At 40.5% G+C, this 24,314-nt stretch overlaps 3 protein-coding genes across 5 annotated transcripts; 1 reads left to right on the top strand and 2 right to left on the bottom strand.

Annotated features, from left to right (window-relative positions):
- Positions 1 to 412: 412 nt before the first annotated feature.
- Positions 413 to 6,616, top strand: LOC122131907 (selenocysteine insertion sequence-binding protein 2-like; the record flags this gene model as incomplete). Its single annotated transcript, XM_042706627.1, has 7 exons — positions 413 to 554; positions 796 to 846; positions 883 to 994; positions 3,218 to 3,438; positions 5,088 to 5,242; positions 5,661 to 5,826; positions 6,270 to 6,616. Coding segments are annotated over 7 exons (972 nt in total), but the record flags the coding sequence as incomplete, so codon positions are not given.
- Positions 6,617 to 8,936: 2,320 nt separating this feature from the next.
- Positions 8,937 to 14,180, bottom strand: mrps30 (mitochondrial ribosomal protein S30). Its single transcript, XM_042706628.1, has 5 exons — positions 13,541 to 14,180; positions 11,832 to 11,977; positions 11,487 to 11,592; positions 11,189 to 11,365; positions 8,937 to 9,277 (listed from the first exon to the last, which is right to left on the bottom strand). The coding sequence occupies exons 1-5, from the start codon at positions 14,112 to 14,114 to the stop codon at positions 9,018 to 9,020; spliced, it is 1,263 nt and encodes a 420-aa protein (XP_042562562.1). The 5' UTR covers positions 14,115 to 14,180; the 3' UTR covers positions 8,937 to 9,017.
- A 3,017-nt stretch (positions 14,181 to 17,197) lies between these two features.
- hint2 (histidine triad nucleotide binding protein 2) lies at positions 17,198 to 21,094 on the bottom strand. Of its 3 annotated transcripts, none has more exons than XM_042706631.1 (5): positions 20,854 to 21,094; positions 19,529 to 19,661; positions 18,962 to 19,066; positions 18,405 to 18,477; positions 17,198 to 17,462 (listed from the first exon to the last, which is right to left on the bottom strand). In XM_042706631.1, exons 1-5 carry the CDS (start codon positions 20,871 to 20,873, stop codon positions 17,371 to 17,373), a joined length of 423 nt encoding a protein of 140 aa, XP_042562565.1. In that variant the 5' UTR covers positions 20,874 to 21,094; the 3' UTR covers positions 17,198 to 17,370. The 3 variants fall into 3 exon arrangements, with proteins under 3 accessions (XP_042562565.1, XP_042562563.1, XP_042562564.1); XM_042706629.1 differs by having other exon boundaries at positions 19,529 to 19,666; positions 20,854 to 21,093; XM_042706630.1 differs by lacking the exon at positions 20,854 to 21,094 and adding an exon at positions 20,700 to 20,847.
- Positions 21,095 to 24,314: the final 3,220 nt, after the last annotated feature.

The following is a 24,314-nucleotide window of genomic DNA, read 5'->3' as shown; positions in this document are numbered from 1 at the left end:
GAGGCAACAGCCAAGGCAGCCCTTTCCTCCAGGGATTCTTCTTTGAATGCCAGGCCTCTGCACACCATTCCTATGAGGTGTAGTACATGGGGAAGTCTTAAAGGTGGACGGGATGCCAGGTTGCCCAATAGAGCATATATATATATATTTATTTATGTAACATATTCTTTAAACAGTTGGTGATGTACCATCTCTTCCACACTGTATCCTTCAAACCCCTTTAGATATTGCTCCCAATCCTGATGACCTATTAGCAGTAGCACATTGGCCCTTTGAACAATGAGTCAGGGGCCACCATCCCCATGGACCACATTGTTATGTAGCATTATGTAGCTTTGTAGCATTATACTTCACACTGGTGGTTCTTATGTCAAAATGGTGTTGAATCATGTTTTGTATTTTATTTATTTAGGTAATTCTGAAGGAGCGTGAGGAAAGAAAGAAAAAAAGGTTGCTGGAGGAACAAGGTTTATCTCCCTCCAATCCAGAGTTTCAGGACACAACATTGACTGCTGAAGAGGAACCCTGTGATCTGGATCAACCTCATTCTCCAGGTGCCTGCTCAGACACATTTTTTGTTTGAATTTTAGTCAGACTTGTAATCTTTTATGAGTGGAATTTAAGTCCAGTCATGATCACCTGATGTACATAGATCAAAGAAGGGTGAAGTAAGACATTGATGTCATTATATTCACAACACCAACTCTTCACATGGATTAGGATACACCCGTACCGTGCAGAGATTTGAACCAATGTGTATGTTCCCCCTGTGCATGATGTTTCTGTTTACTCCAGGTGAGATCAGCAATCTTGTCACTGATGGCCCAGAAGAAGAGCAGCCTCAAGATGAGCCTCAAGATGAGCCTCAAGATGAGCCTCAAGATGAGCCTCAAGAGCAGCCTCAAGAGCAGCCTCAAGAGCAGCCTCGTGAAAATACCCTGCTGGAGGCTAACATTCCTTGTCACCCCAAAATCCACAGTAGAAAATTCCGAGAGTAAGTAAAGTGGTCATTTGTGTTGATACTGTGGCCCAGGTAGGGATGCCATGATTTGACATCAGTTGGTACTGTTCATTGGGAAAGACACACCATGGTTTCATGGTTATTATCTACTTCAGAACATAATATTCCAAATATATATATATATATATTCACTGCCCCTTAGTCACAGGGCCATTAAGGATTTCTATAAACTACATATAAACTCACTGTTGCTGTTTGCAGTAATGTAAGAGTGTGTGTGTGTGTGTGTGTGTGTGTGTGTGTGTGTGTGTGTGTGTGTGTGTTGTGTGTGTGTGGTGTAAACTTCATGTGTCATGCAGTTTTCTTCAGTCCTTGGCTTACCTAAGAAACAGATCAATAGAATTCTGTCTGAATTTTTTTTACATTTTGACCTTGGTCTATTTGCTTTCTGTGAGTTTTGACATTGACTTATTATCAAATAATGTATTTATTGTTATAATACTTATTATACTTAATCATTTTCATATTATTAAGTAGTGCTCCATGAATAATAAGTAGAGCCCGACTGATATCAGACTTTTAAGACCAATACTAATCCGTTATCGGACTTTTAACACCAATACTGATTCGACATAGGACTTTTAAGACTAATACTGATTCGATATTTGAGGTGCCAGGATAGAGAGTAATCCTCACTCATAAATGTTGGCCATTGATTGGTGGAATATTAAGGTAAATGTATATGTTTTCAGAAAGTATTTGGATAATTTTTTTTAAATACATTTATCTTCATGCTACAATATGTAGCCTAAACCCTATTATATTGCTAAATGGTTTGGTCTTAAGGGGTAGCCGTATGTTAATTCATCCACACCCCCTTAGTAACAAAATCTAGCTATGAAAATGTCAATGCACAAATCTGGCAATCATAACTCTTAAGCTTTTAAGCAGAAAGAAAATAGGCATCAAAAGAGTACCAAGTTGTTGTTGCCACCTTAGTCAACATGTGGCCCTTATCATGTACAATAGCCAACGTTAGCTAGCTGGTTGGCGAGCCACTACAGTAGGCTATTTGTAACTTTAAGTGGTTATATACCAGCTGGCTAAATACAAAAAACAGCTAACTACTTAAAGTAAGATGCCGTTTGAAAATTCTATACGTCATTAATTATTTTATAACTTACTTTATAACTTGTCATTTTATAATTTGGACACATGCCAGCGACGCGAAACGCTTCCATCGCTTTGAGTGGGCGTGGCGTAGCGTGTGGAAATAGCATAACAGACTGGACTAGCGAGCTAGTTAGCAGGCTAGCCAGCTAGTAAGCTATCTAGTCACTTGTCATTATATCAAAACTGTCATTCTATTAAAGTAAGCCCAGGATTAAATATCTAACATACAAGGAACAACAACAACCCCTTACAAAGTCATCAAAGCCTTTCTTTTTAGCAAATTAAACGACCAAACGTCGCCATAATCCTGCAATTTTCAAATTTGGAGACACACCAAACAATCTAATTGGCCGCTGCTGGCGGATTAAACTTTGCCCAACTTTTTTCGCTCGCTTCGTCTACATCACAGTCGCTTGCCTCCAACAGAAATCATAATATAACGACAATTAGCAAGTTTTAGGATGATGTGCCGTAACATGTTAAGGCACAAGCACGGTTTAGTAATTTCTCCCACTCAATAAACATCAACATATAATTTAACATGACAACCAGAGAGATAGGGGGATGTGTAGCTAACAGTCTTGGATACAATAACCTCAGATCTTTACAAAAAAATACAGAACATGGCCTCATTCACATGTGTTTGCCCTGACACACCCATACAATACACCACCCTACCCTCATCAGCACCTGAACATAGCCCTTGCCCTGACACACCCATACAATACACCACCCTACCCTCATCAGCACCTGAACATAGCCCTTGCCCTGACACATCCATACAATACACCACCCTACCCTCATCAGCACCTGAACATAGCCCTTGCCCTGACACACCCATACAATACACCACCCTACCCTCATCAGCACCTGAACATAGCCCTTGCCCTGACACATCCATACAATACACCACCCTACCCTCATCAGCACCTGAACATAGCCCTTGGTGTTTGGTGCTTGACGCTCATGTTCAGGTTATGAAAACTGTACTAGGACCCATAGCAGTAGGGTCCTTTTCATTTTCTTCTATTTTTATTCCATGCTGAAACAGTCATCTAAAAATCCAGAATTTTCTTTTGACAGCTACTGTAGCCAGGTCCTGAGTAAGGATGTGGATGAATGTGTGACCAGCCTGCTGAAGGAGCTTGTTCGCTTTCAGGACCGCCTTTACCTGAAAGATCCCCGCAAGGCACGCATGAAACGCAGGCTGGTCATGGGTCTGCGGGAAGTTCTCAAGCATCTCCGGCTTCATAAAGTCAAATGTGTCATCATCTCACCCAACTGTGAGCGCAGTCAGTCCAAAGGTGAGATGAAACACACTCTTCAGAACGGTCACGTAGCCGCATGTTTGAGATTAAACACACTCTTCAGGACAGTCACGTAGTCGCATGTTTGAGATTAAAAACAGTCTTCAGAACAGTCACGTAGCCGCATGTTTGAGATTAAACACACTCTTCAGAACAGTCATGTTTGAGATTAAACACACTCTTCAGGACAGTCACGTAGTCGCATGTTTGAGATTAAACACACTCTTCAGAACAGTCATGTTTGAGATTTAACACACTCTTCAGAACAGTCATGTTTGAGATTAAACACACTCTTCAGAACAGTCATGTAGTCGCATGTTTGTTCTGAAGAGTGTGTTTAATCTCAAACATGCGACTACGTGACTGTTCTGAAGAGTGTGTTTAATCTCAAACATGCGGCTACGTGACTGTTCTGAAGAGTGTGTTTAATCTGTCACGTAGCCGCATGTTTGAGATTAAACACACTCTTCAGAACAGTCACGTAGTCGCATGTTTGAGATTAAACACACTCTTTAGAACAGTCACGTAGTCGCATGTTTGAGATTAAACACACTCTTCAGAACAGTCATGTTTGTTCTGAAGAGTGTGTTTAATCTCAAACATGACTGTTCTGAAGAGTGTGTTTAATCTCAGTCACGTAGTCGCATGTTTCAGATTAAACACACTATTCAAAACGGTCATGTAGTCGCCTGTTTGAGAATAAACACACTCTTCAGAACAGTCACGTAGTCGCATGTTTGAGATTAAACACACTCTTCAGAACAGTCATGTTTGTTCTGAAGAGTGTGTTTAATCTCAAACATGACTGTTCTGAAGAGTGTGTTTAATCTCAGTCACGTAGTCGCATGTTTCAGATTAAACACACTATTCAAAACGGTCATGTAGTCGCCTGTTTGAGAATAAACACACTCTTCAGAACAGTCACGTAGTCGCATGTTTGAGATTAAACACACTCTTCAGAACAGTCATGTTTGTTCTGAAGAGTGTGTTTAATCTCAAACATGACTGTTCTGAAGAGTGTGTTTAATCTCAGTCACGTAGTCGCATGTTTCAGATTAAACACACTCTTCAAAACGGTCATGTAGTTGCATGTTTGACTTTAACTTTAACTGTCATTAAAGTAGCTGCTGGACCAATAAAGCGTTATGTGCTCTGAAACAAAATCTGATGATTGGTGTTATGAAAGGAAAGGAGAATACTGTCGCACTCAGGGGCGTAAAACCACAGTTGAAGTGAGGGACGAGAGTTTGCACAATGAATAAATAAAGACAAATTAAGACATCCGTCAAATTCTTTTATCCTTTTTTATTGTAAAACTACAGACTTGCTTGCTGCTATCATCAGTGCTCATAGTGTAGCAGTTAGACACATAGATTATGATGGCGATATGAAAAATGCTGAAAAAGTCCTAATCAGCTTGACAAAAATACTTTTGGAACCTGAGATATATGAGCTCAGCCATGTCATTGTGTCACATAGGCAGGCCCCGTCATGTTCACTGACTGCAGAGATTTGATTTGGAAGATGAAGGCATCATAGCTCCGAACTGGATTGACTTCATCAGTTAGCTTGAACACGCTGTGTGTTTGTAATGTTTTGTGTATTCTGTTTACTTCTATACTCATCCTGTTTTTTTTTTTAAACAGGTGGTCTGGATGAAGCTCTCTACACCATCATTAATACATGCCGGGAGCAAGACATTCCCTTTGTGTTCGCCCTTTCTAGGAAGGCTCTGGGTCGATGTGTGAACAAAGCCGTTCCTGTCAGTCTGGTTGGCATATTCAACTATGATGGAGCGCAGGTGACTAAAGCTTCCTTACGGAGGATGGTTCAACCCTAAATATGTTTACTCATTTAGATACACTGCTCATTTCAAAGTTAAGACGGAACTACAGACAGTTTTAGATTTCACATCATTTTGTTCCTAAAAGTATACAGGGACAAAAACGTGGATGACTTACCCAAAGGAAAAGTGAACCCACAAATGTCCTATATTGAAATTAGTAATGTCTTTGTTTCTGTCTAGCCTAATTGTTTATGCAAGGTTTGAAGGGTAATTGCATAGGTTGTACATTTGGTTGCACATTTCATATTTGACTCACTCCAGAAAGATAACATTTCACTGGCCGCTGAAAGCTGGACAAATAGCAGAAAATTGCACTTGAATGGGATTTAGAATTTGACTTCCATCGCGTCGCTGTTTGACTCTTTTTGTTTAGGACCTCTACCATAAAATGATTGAGCTATCGTCTGAAGCAAGAGTGGCCTATGATGTTATGGTTGCAAGCCTGGACGACAAATCCCAAGATCAGCAAGAAAACTTAAGTGAACCAGCTAGTAATGAGTCTTCATCTATTTCACTTTGTACTGAAGAACCAGCATACAGTAAGTATTAATTAATGCAGATACACACATGCAGATTGGATTGCATTGCATCCATCAATACACTGACTTCCTGCTTCTAGTAGAATAGATTTTTTAAATCTCTTGTTTGTAAGGCACCTCATTTTGTGTCTTTTATTGTTCCTTTTTATTTTCATCATTTTATCTTTTTTTATTTCATTCTACTTTTGTAGTAGTACTTTTAATACTTGTACCAATTTATATACACTATCAATGTATCATTATCATATTCATTCATTTCTTTATTAATGTTTTATGCTCACCCTAGTAAATGAGCCAAAAGGGGGAGCTGTTTTGGTTTATATTGCAAGAACTGTATGGAACAGATCAGATGCTCCTGAAAAGAATTAACTCATTAACTCTTCATTTTTTCCAGAGCTGTATTTCGGTATGATATGCTAAACTTTGCATTTTATTTTTGTCAGTTACAGTGTGGAAGAAAATGCTTGAAAAGGGATACAATGACCCATCGTTGGACGGACACGAGAGGTTTGCCAGGATCACCACTGATGAGGATTTAGAGCCAGTGGCCCAAACTATGACTACTTGATGACTGCTAGACACCAGATGAACTAGCGGTCAAAAACAGGATGAACCTTGTGTGCCTCAGAATGACTGGAAGAATGCAGAGAATGTGATTTAGTAGACACAATATACACTCAGAAACAAGTAGAATTGCCTTTGTGAAAGACTGGTTATTGTGAAGAATTTAATTTGTTTTTTTAGATTGTAAACCTGTTAAATGTGGAATAAAGTACAAGGAATAACTGAAGTGGGATTTTTGGAAATGTCTTTTTCTGGTCTCCCATTGAACTGGGACATGTTGCAAGTCCTTGTCCAACAATTAGATTTGGCCACAAGTAAGAGCACCTCCACAGTACAAATACTTTTTATTATTAAATGAATGTGTCTTCGCTGGTACTTTACTGCAGACCATTCACTTGCAGGTGAAATTGCCGTGTTTTTTATATAAAAGAAGAAAGCTTTAGCCTTCACCTATTTCATGTCATTCCCTAGTGAATCCAAAAGTCAAAGTATTGTCAAATGTATGTACAGTACTCTGGGGTAATTCTATCACAGCCTTTTATACTCTGTATTGTACACGACATGTAGGCTGTTCACACCTGGCACTAGAATGTGTCTCCACATGGGTATTGATTGACCACTTCTGATTGGCTCTAATTACCCCGCCCTATATGCATATGAATACTTCCATCATTTCCAATTGCCAAGACCAAATGCACGAGGAGGCAGAGGCCCTCACTTCAGTCACTGTGGCCTCATATTCCCCTCACCTTTTAAAAATAAAACTCAAATCATTTTCATAATGAAATGTAGTATTGTTTTGAACTCTGTCATGCATATTAACATGACAATGAAACCTGAAGAGCAACTAGAGAGATGGGTTCGAGCACTGGGCCCAATGCAGTCAGATGATATGAAACCTGTCTAGACATGAATATCTCCCAGTAAAAAACATCTTTCAACAGCACCGATGTGCTGCTAAGCATACAATGGCTTTTAAGCTACGGTTCACTAACGTAGGTTTTTTTTTTTAACTAGGTGGCTCAACTTACATCTGACTTGGATTCAACATGCAAAGAGACAAAGTTTGGCAGGTTTTTTTTACCATATGGGCAACTAAAAAGCACAGGAGTGAACAGCAGCAGCACCTGTGATGCGTCCTCATTTGTGTTCACACCTGTACTTAGAGCTGTCCACTTGTGATCGATCACCCAAGACACATCTTACTACCAGGTGTGAACAAGGCCATCGACTCAAGACAGTGCTGGTATAATTCCATAGGGGCTCATCAGTCTCCTGTTCACATCACATCACATCATCACAATCACATCACTCAATCACCATCACGATGGCGCTTGTGTAGCGGCCGTGGAGATCTCGTGCAGGAGATAGTTTGGTGATACTATAGCCTGCATGGAGAATACCAAAAAAAAATCCTAGTATCTGTATACATGGCGAAATAAAGTTGAATTGAATCACGAGGTGTAGTGACGTGAAACATGTTGGTACACTGACAGCAGTAATAATAGAATGATTAATTTCAGACATTGTCCTAAACCCCTAGAGTAAGCACAAGGCAAAATGTATCAGGGAGAAACCTTGAGCAGAACCTAGCTCAAATGGATATTCTATAGCTAATGTTTAGTTTAATTTCAGTCGCTATGTCTTTAATAACTCTCATATCAGCCACTAGAGGTCACTCTTTGTAGATGAGGTTTTGTAATGATTTAAGGGGAGATGCATAGACTTATTTCCAGAATCAGATTGATTGATCTACTACAGTTTGTAGGCTTGTAGAGACTCTTCTGATTACTTTGACGGAGTGGGTTGGTGGTATTTCTGGACCACAGGTTAATGGAGACTCAGTCAGGCAATAGTTGAAAAATCAGGAACAAGGTTTTATTCTTTAGTGATACACACCAAGGGAGAGAGTGCTTGGCCTCGCATAAAGGTTCACCAGCTTCTCTGATCAGAACAGAGAGTCTCTGTTTAAATATTCGAAGTCTGACAGTAGAGGGTGTTAAGTCAGGAGAATCACCAGGCTGCCATTATCAATTGTTATCCTGGTGATTTAGAACAGATGTCTAATGAGAGAATTCCTTCCCCTTCTGCCACACAACAAAGTCTGGTTTATGTTTTCCATGGATTCTTCATTCATGGATTTACAAGGTTCATATGGAAGTCCACATTCCACATGTCTGGCAGCCAAACTAAACTAAGGTGTGACTAGGTATTTGTGCTATTAGTTTGAAGGCAATAAGACTACAGGAGCATGTGTAGACCTACTTGTCTTAGCATTTATCTTTCATTATTGGCAATGGGGAACACAGAACAGCTTGCCAAAAATGTAATTACCAACTAATGCAGTCTAATAGAACAGAACAGTCCTGTAACAGGTTGGGGGCAGGGGCAGGAGCAGGGGCAGGGGCAGGGACAGGGACAGGGGCAGGGGCAGGTGCAGGGGGGCTGAATCTGGTCACCCTGGCTCTAGGGGCAGATGCACACCATTAGCGAATGTCTACACAGGGCTTGGACTAGAACAAACAGGGCTCCAACTAAATTAAAACTGTTGTCATAATGTCTGTTTATTCTTGTGTACACAGAACATATAGAGAAATCACAAACAAGACATCCTTCCGTTTCCAAAACTAGGCCCCATTCAAAAGAAATTGGATGAGAAGTCTTAGAACCTGGTCATTCAATCCAATCACATCATTATCAGTGATGTTTTCATAGAGTTGCATACTCTTTGTGCCCCAGCACAAGTTCTTCCTGGGGTTGTCAACCTCAGCCTCATCGGTCAAGGCTAAGGTGTTCAGCTGGTAACAGAAGAAGGAAAAGTATTGTCCATCTGTGATGACTGCCTGAGACACAAAAGGCCTATCCAGGTCTTCATTACTCCAGAAACCTAAAGGGAGAAAAGACAATTAAACGGACATTCAATTACATTCAATTACATTCAATTACATTCAATTACATTCAATATAGCGCCAAAACAATTAAATTCTCTCAAGGCGCTTGATAAGAATATTAGTACTAGACGTACCATTCTCCTTACTTACCTGAAGTCTACTAATGACGTATAATAAAGGGAAACTTCAGTATTTGTCAACTTGGGCCCTATTTAAGACATTTTTGGGTCTAAACGGCTATAGAATGTAATCCCCAATGACAGCATTCGAGGAACATAAAATGGGACAGCAAGGCACTGGTCGCACAGGTCAGTGGTCACACTTTAAATTCCAGTGGTGTTTTCTGTGGTTAGGCCTTCAATGACCATTTGTTTAGTAGCAAAAAAGAAGCAATTAGGAGGGTTTCCATGGACCAGTATCCACTAAAACCTGCAGATAAGTGAGGACCGATCTGAAGCAACCATATTTGAAGAGGGCGTATGTGAAGCCAACCCAGGGTTAGATCAGTATATTTATTCAGTAGCAATTGCAATCGGGCTCACTCACAGCACAAGGATGAAAGTGAAGCAATTTCACTAACATCGTACAGGGTTTATATACTTAAGATTTATCAAATTCTGATGCCATTAATGTTTCTAATGTTAGCAAGAATAGCCACGCTCGACTAAAATAGCCACTCACCGCCTACATCTCCCACAAGCTCCTGCAGTCATTGATAGCCACTCACTGCCTACATCTCCCACAAGCTCCTGCAGTCAGTGATAGCCACTCACCGCCTACATCTCCCACAAGCTCCTGCAGTCAGTGATAGCCACTCACCGCCTACATCTCCCACAAGCTCCTGCAGTCAGTGATAGCCACTCACCGCCTACATCTCCCACAAGCTTCTGCAGTCAGTGATAGCCACTCACCGCCTACATCTCCCACAAGCTCCTGGGGGAATGGGTGGCCACCTCTAACAGAGACGTCAACGCCTACCACACGGTCATGCTAGATGCTAGCATTTACCTGCAATGTTAATAATCGCCACGTAGTTTTCTGTTCCATTTTTGTATGTATTGTGTACATTTACGTACATGTATGCTAGCATGCTCATCCTGATACGTGTATGATTTCATATGCTATGTTTCTGATTTCCCCTCCCCCTACAAGCCAGTGACTAAGGACTTTCGTTTGACTTGTTAGCTAGCTAGTTATCATTTCATAGTAACGTCACTTCACAACTGACAGTTTTAGGCTCAAAATAATCCCAACCGCTTGTGGATTATGATAAATGGCTCGAAAAGACCATTGGGCAATGTTTTGGTGAAATCCCACGAGTCTCCTTTTCTCTGCTCTGCATAAATCCTCTCTGATGGTTTGGATGGCTCCGTGTCCTGCTCTCCCCAGGAAACATGAATGTCTCACATACCGGAAAATCTCTGATAACTGCCAGCAATGCCAAGTTACTCATGTGGCTTCGCTATGGTGTGTGCTTCAATCACGCTATAATAAATCTACATTGACAATGGATTGTTCTTCTTTGTTTAATAATCCAATGTAACAATGTACCCCCTCATTGGGCAAGTTCTCACAAGTGCACACTCTGAAGTTAATGGCCAATCATTTTATATTCTTAGACAGTCATGAATATGAAATATGTACCGGAGATTAAGGTCTTTCATTTGGGACAGCATTTAAACTATTATGAAGCATTGTGAGAAAAGGTGAAGTGTGACAACATGGCCTGCTCTCCCCTAAATATTTTCTCTTCACACTGCAAACAAATGATCCGAGGGATCACAATTCAAAACTAAACCAGTGGTTCATAAACTTCTAATAATATATTGTAAAGAATATTTATAATAATATTTCTAGTAATTCATAATACATCCTACATTTTGACTTTGATAATATGTATGACTTGCCTTGATACATTGCCTGAGCTCCTGTCCAGGCAAAGAGACTGGCAATGGCATTTGCCCGCAGGGTAACTTCTAGCTGCTTTTCAGAGTGTAGTTCACTCATCCGGTCTCTGTTCAAGCGCTCTGGCATAAGGTGGAACTGTGTGTGTCCGTAACAGCATGGGTCATCTACCTTTGCACCTATGAGGAACACACACATTTTTAGGATACTCAGAACAGGACAGGACTAGTACTGAAGACCACTCATGCATCCCATACTAATAGTATGGGTATGAGGCGTGGTGAGTTTGGGTGGACATACCTGAATAGACATGGTTCTCATACTGCCTCCTAAACAGGGGAAGCCGGTCAGGCGAAAGATGCACGACTGGGACCTCTTCAGAAACTTCATTCCTTAATGGGACAAACTGGAGAACGAATGAAAAAACATCAAGACACTGGTATCTTGCGATCATGAGATTGGGCATACTCTGCATATTTATATATCTTTGGTCACATTCAACACATCAAGTGAAAATGAGTGAAATGTACAGCTTTCTCGTCAGCCATTTTGATCTCAGTCAGTATCAAACTTTAAAGTTTACTCCGACACAACAACTGACTACACAATGACAAAACAGGAACTGAAATAATGGTGAAGATTTACTTCTGGAAGTTGATGTGGTATCCTTAACTGGCAATGTGGCTTGTCATCAATCTGAAACCGTGTAGGCTCCGGTCGCCCCCGGCGATGTCCCTTGGGGAGAATTCTCTTCCCTCTTAACCAGTAGAAGTTTACTTGTGGCTCAGAATCTGTGGAGAAAAATAGTTCAGTGTTTCATTTCAATCTCAAGACACCAACTTTTGCAACACCACATGTCCAGTTTTTAAGCCACTGTGTCACACAGAGACCTACGTTCATTTTGGTCAGCTGGCTGAGTCTGTCAAGTTAATGGTTTAAAATGAACAGTTTATTAATAATAATAATAATGATAATATTAATAATCTGTTATGCAAAAATAGTCACCTCTACACGGGCTCCACCCCCACTCCTCCAAAAAACAATCAAACAAACAAAATATCAAAGTTTGGAGAACAGAGGATTCCATTTAGCCGTGCGACATATGCAAGTTAGACATGTTGACGTCACATATGATGTCATCACACAATCTAGTGGCGTTTAGCGACTTCTGGTGAGAATTTGTTTCAGCAACACTGCGTTTAAGCAGAAAATTAAGCAGACGGGCTCTGGTTGAATATTGTTATATAAGTTAGGGCATATTTATGTATGACTTTATGTTCAGTGTCATTAACCATTCATGATTCAGATCATGGTGAATCATCAATCATGAAAATGTATTTAAAAATAAAAAACGTTGCAGCTCATAACGTGAAGTAACATGGCTTAACAGTCGCTATGCTAACTATCTAACTAACGTAACGAGACGAGTCTTCATCATCCAGAGAGCAAACGTGCCACCTCCTCAGATGCTCAAGCAATAACCGATGAGCTCCCATGCTAAAGACAGCTTTGCTGCAGCTGCAGTTCACAACCTTCATGGCAGAGTTTAAAGTGTGAAATGCTGAGCTTCTCTTCCTTCACCCTCGCCACGCTCTTTCCCTGTTCCCTCCAGATCCAGGCTCTTTGCTGAAAACTAAGGTGTTACTCCGGAGTAGCACAGGATCGCTAACCCTCAGCAGGTCAGACATGAGAATGAAAGCAGGGCACAAAAATGGACAGAATCTTATTTACAAACCTATACCAAACCATTAACAAGACAGAAAGACTGCAGTTGACAACCTTCAGTGGTTGGCCCCCAATACATAATCTAGATGGAATACAAGAGACATTATATATCGTCATCATTGCACTGGCATTCTCATGCAATCACGGAACATCCGTTTGCATCCTCCTCTGCATGTATAGGTCCGCAAAGGGATCACTTCCTCTGTAGCTCTAAAGCACCTTAGCCTATGTAAACATGAGGGTCGTTGGCGTGTGCTAGATCATCAGCAATCACACAGAGCAAATTCTAAGTGAATTTGGGCTTTGGGTTCATCCAAATCAAAGTTAGCCTCTTGTTCAGTGGTTTAGAATTTAGCAGGCACTTCCATTGGTGCCACTCCAGGTTCAAAGTTTGTAAGGTAATCAGCTCATATGACTAATGAACACCTGACGTTTCCACATCACTACAGCCCTTAGTAACACTGCTAGTGACTAGATGACTTTAATCCATAATCCATAACTGCCATAATCCATGCGAATACATTATGAAAATGTATTATGAATGGCTGGATCACAATTGCTAGTAGGATAGTAGGAGCAGATAAGTAACTGAACTCAAAAAACACAAGCCCAATCAACGTTAACATTACCAAAAGTTGAGGATCGAAGTAAGGGATTCTGCTTGGCCAACACACACGTCATCCCAGAGGACAAATTCTTCAGAAAGGGGGCCACAGTGTACTGTAACTCTTTCAGAAGAGGCGCGCGTCCTTTCCTGACTTGACAGTTCTCCTGTAGAAGGGAATTGCAGACGAGGGTGCGAATCTCAGCTAACGCAGCAGCATCGATCTGAGGCAAAGTGTTAGATTTTTCTGTTTCATGAGCTGACATGGAGTATTTTTCTGGTAGCTCACTAATATACGCCGTCTTTGTGAAATGCTGATACCATTTGTCTGCGTTCAAGGCGAACGTCTGCGGATACACCACATATTTCATCCGCTGGAGTTTGGTAAGAGAAGATAGCTTATCCTTCACGTTGGAGCCACGGAGTTGGTCAAAGAATTCCGCCACCCGTCGCTGTTTTGCGGATCGACTTTTAGCCGTAGTTGACGGGAGAATAGCAGGATACACTGACTTGCTTTCGAAAGCATTTTGGTTAGACAGAAGCGCTGGTCCCCTCGCGCAACTGAAGTGGCGAACGCTTAACCTTACCATAGCTGCCATGTTTGGAAGTCACCGGCGGCTTGTGTTTTGTGATCACTTCCGTATATCTCAGGGTTTGAACGAAGCCTCGCTTTTGCCATCTATTGGTGCGGAGTGAGACGTGAGTGATAGCTTGAATTTGTTCTCTGCCTCGGCCCGCGTGGCGATAACCATTATATGTCAGGGCATGTAATGCAGTGCCGCTTTTTACAAGGAGAGCTAACAGGAGGCGTCAGGATCAACATGAAGGGCAAAGCATATGCTATAATGCGACAGTGAGCAGGGCAAATTATTTGAGTTATGGTCTGTTAAACAAAAGGAGCCCAGGTTATCTCTTTCACTCCATGGAAGTCAACCAGAAGTTTGTAGTTTTTAGTGTTAGCATTTTAACCCTTCCTGATTCTAAGGAAAAAATCCCTATGGACTATGGAAAAGAGTTTTTGCAAAATCTGTGAAAATAAAGTGTGAGCGAAACAATGCCAATATTAGTGTAGCTAACCCCTGTTTACAAGGTTCAGAGTTGAAAAGTCTTGGCCAAATTTTTTTTTACAAAGTCTGTGCACCTTTGAAAGTAGGTTTTTGTAAGGGTATGTTTACATTTGATTTAAATTTTAAAATATTTTACTACATTACGTTTACTCTCATGTTATTTTTGCTGAGGTTTTCTAGAATATAACCATACATGGCACTTTTGCATCAATGTTTTTAGTTAGGTGAAATATACAAACATATCAAGGCATGTCAGACTACCTCAAAGAGTCTCACAGGCTTAGGATCCAAATGTTTAGCCAGCCACACAGCTTTTATAAATGTGAGCACACCCTCTCTTGAATATCCGTGTGTCATGGTGTCTCATGTATAGAAAATACCATTACACTTCATGATATAGGCTTCACTGCATACAAATCTACTAATGTGTTTACATTAATGGCAGTTTAGCCCATTGGGCCTCATCAAATGTATTTGTTTACTTCACTCAGACTTTGACTTCACCTGAGATTGTTTCAAATGTTACTGGGTAGCTCATATAGACAAGATGGGCAGGGTATGGAGATGGTTAGGTAGGTATTTATCAGACACTTTTATCCAAAGCGACGTACAGACAATCTGCTGCGATCAAGAATCAAACCTGGATCAACACCTTCAAAAGCTAACCACTACACCACCACACTTCAAATACTCTGAACTGAAAAATAAAACTATGGTCTGAAAAATATGTTTAATTTCCAAGAAGTCTGATGTGCATCATCTCTAGGTATTTTCATACCGATAGGGCAAAATCTTTCAAATATGTTTGCCAATTAAAGTCATGGCCAATATTGACTGAATATACATTATTTTGGAAAACAAATGTCCAAACATCATTTCACTTTCTATAACTAATTAGCAGGACAACAAGATTTACATTTTGGTTTTAAACTCCTAAAATGATATTACATTATTTACATTAATATTATACAGTAATATACTTTGAGTTGAGGCTAAAACAGGGTTTTCAACTCCAAAGATCAGAAAAATGCATATGACTGAAAAACTGAAAGGTTTTCACAAGCACTAAATCAAGTTTTGGGAGTAGGAAGGATGGTGGCGTGGTGAATGCCAATAGTTCAAATGATATGGAATGGCCCCTAATGCTAAATGGCCATGTCTACAAGGCAGATGTATCATTAGTAACCCATTCTGCAATTAGGTTTGTGTGGCCGAAGACTGATAAGGAAGCAATAAAACTTCTTCAGGCTACTAGAGTATCTGGAGAATCAGCACTTGTGGAATAGATTATCGTCTAAAAATTGTGAAAAAGAAAGAGATTGTAATTGTTATTACGCGTCCAATTCTTGATTTGTAACTTTTACCTTGACTCATGGGCATAGGAAGCATTTAAATGTGGGGGGGGGGGGGGGGGGCAACATTATAGGAGGACTCCCCCCAAAATGTTTTAACAGAGTAGATGTCATGTCCTGTATTCTGGTGCCTTTAAAATGATATGTTTCATGTTCATTCACTTTCACTCCAGAGTTTACAACTATCTACTGGGGAAGGGCGTTTCCTAATTTCGTTCACTTCCTGTTATGCACAAGCGAACCTAAGCATGTGAGCTGAGCTATCTTTCAGAGCTAATTATCTTGAGTGACAGAAATCAACACTGCATTAACGGAGACTGTGACGTAGTTTATCCATGGACCAGCCAGGGAGCCCCTGGCCTTTACAAGGGACTCAGCTGAAGCTAACCTATTACCACCAGCGACTTACTTTGGAAAAAGTCTCCTTATGTCCATGTTGTCTGTGGAGCAGACATATCAAACCAAGATGTCATCTGCCAAAAAAAGAGACCAGTCTACTCTCCAGTAACAATCAAATGAAAACTAGTCTCCCTCCTCTTCTCACTATTTTGCTAACATTAATCATAACATTACTTAGCATGTATGTGTGTGCGTATCTGCCTGGGAACAAAGTCGCAGTAAAAACATGGTATACAATTTCATTCAGGCATTCTCTCAATAAGCAAGTGGAATGGATTAGATAATGATAATCAGAGCGCCGAATGGACTGGTGCACTAATTTTTGACATGTTAAAAGTGGGCTTTTAAACTAATCATTTAAAAGAAGTGGGTGGGACAGGTTAAAATCAAGAGCTGTAAAAACAAGTAAAAATTTGAATCCCGCCCATACTGTGTGCAAACCTGTGGTCTTCTTAATTCTTAAAGCCATTTAGCTACCAAGAGCCACAACTTAACAGTAACAAGTAACAGTAAGCTAGCCATCTGTGCCTATGTCTGCCTCCTTACTAGTTGGACATAAACAGTACAGCTTTAACAACCCTGTAAACTAGAATGGCACTCAGATAGAGCAGACCTCCGCCAAGGCCAAATGCCCTTATTTGCGATGTTAACGAAAGTGAAAAAGAACTCCTGGATCTACCCCTTCCTTCTGATCTGCTCAAACATTTAATGCCTGGTAGTTTTGCATAATCCTGCTTACAGACAAATAAACTAAAAAAAACACCACCTTTGCAGAGGTAATAAAATAATATAGGGTTAGGTTTTATCAATCAAGGATTGCTGTCAATGTTTTCAGTAGCCTTCAAAGAGACACGTAGAGTTGAATTGAAGCTTAACACAGTTGTCCTTTAATTCAATATCAATATACATTCTTCAGCATGAACACTGCATTTCCATTTTATGAAGGTGTGTTTGTCATCCACTGTCCTCATGATATTAAAAGAGCGTGTGGTTATCCCGGGGGCCAACTGTCCTCATGATATTAAAAGAGCGTGTGGTTATCCCGGGGGCCAGCTCATCTGCCTCCCTCCAAGCACATGAACATGGAGGTGGTAGACTGACTGGGCGCCATTCTTCCCATCATTAATCACTGTCAAAAAGAGGGTATATTATTAGGTTAACATGAAAGAATGTACACATACATAACATACATGTGTTAAAGCAACACTATGTAACAATTCTACCTTAAAATAACAGCTTGAAAAAAATTGTGCCGCTACAATTACTTTTAATATGGAGAATGGCCTCTCCGCCATTGCCATCGGGGGTCTGTAGGGAAATAACTGCGATCTGTAAGATTTCTGGAGCAGCCCGGTCCTTTTTGTCTGCGCATGCGCGACTAGGATCGGGTAGCGATTTCGATTCAGAGCTAGCCATCTTTCTGCTGGATTAGTAAATAGTAAATAGTTTCGAGGTCCTTCCCTCCGGCAGGAGGCTGCGGTCCATCAGGACCAAAACCTCACGCCACAAAACCAGCTTCTTCCCGGCTGCCGTTGGCCTTAGTAACAAGGCCACCTGACGTGGACTCTCATCCCGCCCCCACACCTCAAGCCTGTGTTATGTTAACACACACTACATTGCACACTGCACATTGCACATCCACTTTTGCACTCCTGCCCTGCTTTTTGTATTGTAGTACTTATTGTGTTTGTGTAGTACTTACTGTGTTTTTATGTTTTATGTTATGTGTAGTACTTTCTGTGTTTGTATGTTTTTATGTTTACTGTATGCACCTATACATCAGAACAAATTCCAGGTAGGTGTAAACCTACTTGGCAATAAATACTATTCTGATTCTGATTCTGATTCTGATTTGCTGTCCTGCTTTGTCTTGTCTTGCACTTGCTTGATGTTTGACTGTGTTAGCAAAGATATTGACTCGCTAGTTTGACATAAACGAGGAAAGCCAATTTCAACAGGTTTCGCCGCTAGGGGGAGCTCCAAGCCAAAAACTACATAGTGCTGCTTTAATAGTATATTTGCAGAGCTTCAAACCAATGTTTAAGTGTAAAAACATGTATGTTAACCTTACCCAGTCTGTACCCTTCATGCAGTCCTTCTTTGTGTGCTACATTCTTAGCAACAGTTAAGAGGTGGCCAAGTATCTGCAAGTAGATTGTGTGGGTTGAGTTATGGTCTATATTATGGATATAATAAGAACAGGTAACAGAGAAGTGAAACACTTTGGGCCATATCCTCCCATTCACACGTCTTAGTCTTATTTGGCACACCTCCAGTCACGCACATTTCATTTCAGTCATGCGTATTCTACCCTACACGCTCCGATCACGCCCCGATCACGTGTTTAACTTCAGAATGAAACCTGGTTCACAGCCTCGTTTATTTCGGCTATCGGGAAAATGGGGAAAATGGATTTTCACATTAACCATGTAAATGTCATTAAAAAATCAATGGAAAACGTCAACCAGACTTTGCTTTTGAAATAACTGCCTTAATGGTGTACAAATCACAGATTTAAGTCAATGGCAGAAACGTGAAGGCTGAAAAGTTTGTAACTGCGTGCTTTTTTCTTACTCAGCGCACGGGAGAATACGGCCAAATATCATTATAATAAACAAAGATACATACTGGTGCATCATCATCTTCAGCTTTGCTGATCCCGGGAATGATTTTTTTGGGAATTACCAAGAAGTGCACAGGAGCTTGTGGATTTACGTCTCGGAACGCTAAACACTACCAAAACAAGCATCCAATTAGGAACATCATCATGAAGTCAGAACTATTTAAGTCATACAAGTCATTATACAGATCTGCATAAGAGTCAAACTTCTAAAACTGAATGGGAGTTGATACCTACGTATGTATTAGGTCTGTGAAAACAACCATTCAGTTTTATTGTTGGATTCACACATTGACTGTAAAAAGTATACACTACACAGCATAGCTGTGTTTCTCAAGCAATGTCAGCATTTGTGATAGTTGTTACCAGTTTCAGAAGTCAGGTCATGTTCTCCTGTTAATTCTTCTGACAAACTCACTGAAAGATCTTTGCAGTTTTTCATCAAAGATTTTTTATTTTAGTCAAAATATGCTAGAAATCGACTACTACATTTCTGGTATTGTGAAAAGAAGTTTTATGTGAAAAGAAGTTTTTTAGAAAATAAAATATTATTGATCTACTGGCTTCTGTTTTACCTTATCATCCTCATATATGATATCAGCAGGAATTTTTCTCTCTATGATTTTTGAGAAAATGGTGGGGGCATTGCTCTTGGCTCTCTTCTGAGCCTCTACTGCCAGATGGACTTCATCTCCACCACTGTGCAATCTTCTCTACAAAAAATGAAAAACACAGTTACCCATATTATATACCACCCCTTCTATGCACATAATGATACCTTCAGTGGTGACAAGAACAATGGGCCTCATTCTCGAACATTTTCTGAAGTTTCTTCTGAATCTTTTCTTACGGACTTCGGAAGTCTAACGTAAGAAAAAGATCTCCACCTGATTCATGAACGCCTGAATAAATACACCCCCTGTCAGCTCCTTATAAAGGCACGCAACCGTAGTAACGTGTGCAGTCAGAATCGACCAAATCCACACGAAAGCGAGTCATGTCAAAGCGGAAAGCGAGCACCGGTCGAGTAAACGCAGATCTAACTGACTGCATTCTTTATCTTTGTTAAAGCCTCATGAGCCTCATAAACCTCTTTGGCTTGTACTGCAACCTCCACAGCTGGCTTTGGACAATTTCTATAAAACTTCAGGTTGGCCTAGGCTACCTATGTGCCATTCTCTTTAGGTCAATCATTTCAAAATCTGACTGAGGCAATCATTTAATTAAATGGATGAGAGTACTACACTAGACTTAGAGGCCATTAAAACATGCGAGTTAGTATTTAGACAGAAAGGTTTGCCAGTTTTACGGCCAAACCACTGTCACTTCTGACTGCTGCTTAAATGCATGCGTTGTCAGTAACTGAGTGACCATCACAGTCAGAGCACACTGCTTTTATTAGCAGTATCTGTTACTCTGAATAAAGGAAATCAGATTGCTAGGTAGTGGTTCTTACACATGGAAACTGTTTATTTAGGCCTACATCAAAGTTAATCTACATAATAACCTACATAAATAACCCTCGATTCTAGCCTAAATAATATTTTTTAGAAAAGTCAACAACAATACAATTCAGCTTTAATGCTGATCTGTTGGATGTATCCCACAAGTAATTCTCAAATTAATACTATTGGTTTTTGTCAGTGATCATGTTTGTTTTAATAAAAAAGAAATATGAATTTGAACTGTGTCCACTGTAAACAAGAATAAGAAACACAGTTCCGAAAAATAAAGGGTAGGACAAACCGTAGAAATACAGCTTGATGGCCACTCTTCCACAACTGAGAGCGTCTCACGTTGATCATCAAGGCAAGGTTAAGTCGAAAACGAACGCAACCAAAAACATGCCTTTCAACATCTACCAATCAACGCCAATTACGTGTGGTGCACACAGCCCTACCTGAGCAGAAAGTGTGCCATTAATGCGAATCGCAGATCGCATTGAATTTATATGCACGTATTTGAGAAATCGAATGTCTCGTAGCATCTTCAAAGCGGACATTGCTAGGCCAACGTTACGACTGGACTGGGTCCTACACCGAGACCAGGGCCAGAGATACAGAAAGGTGAGCTTCAGACTAGAAAGTCAGCTTGTCAACTTTCTTCTGCAGCGTGTAGCCACCGACAATAACAACATTCTAATATGGCCGCCGCTCGTATTTTTATTCAAAATAAAAGTCGAAACTTATTAATTACTTACATACAATGACGAAAAATGCATATTTACCAAACTATGTGCTACCAACGGTACACTAAACGCAGATGTGGGAAAACACAAACCAAACTAGAAAAAGTTTAAAATACCTTTTTTTAAACACAAAGAGCCTACTAGTGTTCAGCTGAAAAAAAGTAATTTATTTCTCAAAATAAATTCTGGGAAATGACAAATCCAAAGTTTTACCTACAAAAGAAAAGGTCTTTGAACAATTACATGAATCATTCCACCTGTCCGAGTCTGAGAGTTTAAAGGAAGCTATAAAAATGCATAGACTTGGCCTACAATAATTGCCTACTGATTGTGTGGCAGAGAAATTGTGCATCATTGATACATAGGCCTGAGTCGCCTATGTAGTAAGCCTACCGTAATGGCTTATTGAATTCATTCAAATTGTGTGGCTGAGAAAACAACCAAATTGTCCATCCTTGAAATGGTGGTGAAATGAAATCCTTAATACAAGTATTTCAAAGGTGCCATAGAATGGAAAACTGAATTTACCTTAGCATGGTTAAATAAGGAGAGTTACCTTAGAATAGTTAAATAAGAAGAGTTACCTTAGCATAGTTAAATAAGGAGAGTTACCTTAGAATAGTTAAATAAGAAGAGTTACCTTAGCATAGTTAAATAAGAAGTGTTACCTTAGCATAGTTAAATAAGAAGAGTTACCTTAGCATGGTTAAATAAGGAGAGTTACCTTAGAATAGTTAAATAAGAAGAGTTACCTTAGCATAGTTAAATAAGAAGAGTTACCTTAGCATAGTTAAATAAGAAGAGTTACCTTAGCATAGTTAAATAAGGACAGTCCGGTGCATGGAACTGACATACCATGAATCTGTTGTCTCGTCCTTCACATGCAACAATCCACTGTGTTGTAACTGTGGTTTCTCATTAATATTTATGCCCCCAATCTGAACATACTCCCGCCCTCTTACTAGTCCAGGCAGTATGGATCTGCACAGCTTCAGCAGTTCTGCAGGTATTGAGAACAGGACAACTGAACAACAACAACAAAAATGGCAGACCATGTGCAGAAGTGTACTGTTCCAGGCTGTGAAGGGGAGGCCACCACTTTTCATAGCCTCTCTAAAAGACTGAACTGTCAATGGTCATGTTTATGTTTAACAGGATCTCAAACAACATTCATCAAAGTTAGTGTACTATGCACATTTCACTCTGGACAGTTTCTCAAACCTGGGACAACATCAAACAGGCTTTGCTCAGTGTTTGAAACTGAAGAGTGGAACAGCTCCAATTATTGGCATCACAACCCCAACTACAACCTGTAGGTAGCTGTTGCATCCAATACACAACTGTATATCTTGAATCGCACAAACAAGAGTCAGAGGCTGAAGGTGTAGCTCTGAGGGTTCCACAACATTGAAACATTTGACAAACTGGATTTTCAAACAAAAACTTTGAAGCTGACTTTTATTTTGACGCTTTTTGCCCCACAGAACTTCTTCTCTCTTCTTCCTCTTTCTCCCTCTGCATCTTTCACTATAACAACTGGCCAATCTCCAAAGAGCAATACCGCCACTTACTGGGTCATTTTGGGAACAGACCTCCCGCAGATCACCTAGTTAGAAGCTTTTGCACAGTGTCACCTAGCGATCACTTACCAAATATGAAGTGCAAAGATTGCTCCACATAATGACATAATGATGATATATGGAGGTTGAATAGTTTTTCCCTTGTCCACTTCTCATTTGCTGGCTTCTTCTGCCCATTTGCTAACCTTTTTCAGCATGTCCAAAAGGTTTTGACTTCTGGCCGGGGGGGGGGGGGGGTATTACAGAAGTGTAATATGCCTACTTGAGAGCTCAATTTCATGGAAACAAACATATCCTGTATATTTAGTTTAACCCAGTTTTATTTTGGTTTGGGTTTGACACATTGGGAGATAACCTACTCATGTCTTTAAGTAGCCTAATATAGATGGTTATTGTTATAAATTGTTATTCATTTGTCAACTTTCTGCAGGCACGTCAGGACTTTCCGGCACCAAATTAAAGAGAAGTCCGAGAGAAATAGGTGGTTTTAGAACATTAGCCTAAGTTATGTTAAGCCTCTTCTTTATAGGCCTGATGCATCTTTGTGACTTTGTTATCTGGTCAAACTAGTGGGGATATGTGTTTTGTGGAAGAATTTGGGGTCCCTATTGAGAGCAAAGTTGTGAAGTTGTCAAATCATACCAAATGGTCGGCACAATGGTCATGTGCTGTGCACAACTTTGAACTGATAATTATACCTGTGGTGAAATGACTCATAAGAGTTGTAAACAGGATGTTTACAGATTCTGAGCTCTGCATTTTGGAGAATCCATAGCACACTCCTGTTGATAGACCAGAAGTGGGGGAAATGTGTACAGGGAAAATATTCAAATGGCCACCTAGTAAATAAGTCTTTATGTTCAGTCAGGTCAATGCTGGGAGTTTTTGTGGAGAAGTATTTTGTTGGGCTTACCATGGATGCAGAAAACTGTGAACAGCCCAAACAGCCTAAATTTCCCTCTGGATTAATAAAGTATCCATCTATCTATCTACATGGTTCCTGCAGGTCTTCCCTCTTTTGAAGGTCCATCATTAAAGTGCTCCTTGGAATTAAGGGAAGTAATTCAGATCAGCGTCCTCCAGGACAGTGAAAGGATGGGCCTCTTCTAGTGGTGGCACAGCGTATGCATCACTAGCTACCTGGGCCATTTTTCTGAGAAGGGGTTTCACCTCCTCAGGGAAGTGACCACATGCAACTACAAGGTTTCACAGCAGGGGGCAGTTGTGGGTTAGGGTCGTCATTGTGGCTGTGTGGTGGGGCATTAGATGGAGTGGAGGACATTTTCTCTACCAGCCTTTCAATTTCCCTGCAGGGGTGGAGCCCATAGACAGGTATATATGTTTATGGTGGAGCCAGGCACACATGGGCATGGACGGATTAAGAAACCACGGGCCCCTGGGCCTGGATATTTTGAAGGCCCCCCCCCGCGAAAAAAAAAAATGTGCGCCCGCAAAACACGCACGCACGCACACGCACACACAAACACAACCCAATGTGTTGGATTTTACGGTCGAATTAGATACTTTGGCTATTGTATTGGGAAAGTAAACAGGTCAAAGTTTACTCTGTAGCATCCACCTTCGGTGAGGTGT

The sequence above is a fragment of the Clupea harengus genome, unplaced genomic scaffold (genome assembly GCF_900700415.2).
Source record: "Clupea harengus unplaced genomic scaffold, Ch_v2.0.2, whole genome shotgun sequence".
NCBI classification, from domain to species: Eukaryota; Metazoa; Chordata; class Actinopteri; order Clupeiformes; family Clupeidae; genus Clupea; species Clupea harengus.
Note: the sequence above shows the minus strand (reverse complement) of the source record. Positions and strands in the feature narration are given on the sequence as shown.

Coding starts and splice junctions, on each gene's coding strand:
- mrps30 (XM_042706628.1), bottom strand. CDS start 14,114: ATGGCAGCTATGGTAAGGTTAAGCGTTCGCCACTTCAGTTGCGCGAGG. Junction 11,593..11,831: donor TACCACATCAACTTCCAGAA/GTAAATCTTCAC, acceptor TTCGTTCTCCAG/TTTGTCCCATTAAGGAATGA. Junction 11,366..11,486: donor TGAGAACCATGTCTATTCAG/GTATGTCCACCC, acceptor TGTTCCTCATAG/GTGCAAAGGTAGATGACCCA.
- hint2 (XM_042706629.1), bottom strand. CDS start 20,955: ATGTCCGCTTTGAAGATGCTACGAGACATTCGATTTCTCAAATACGTG. Junction 18,478..18,961: donor CTGAAGATGATGATGCACCA/GTATGTATCTTT, acceptor ATCTACTTGCAG/ATACTTGGCCACCTCTTAAC. Junction 17,463..18,404: donor GCATGAAGGGTACAGACTGG/GTAAGGTTAACA, acceptor TCTTTTTGACAG/TGATTAATGATGGGAAGAAT.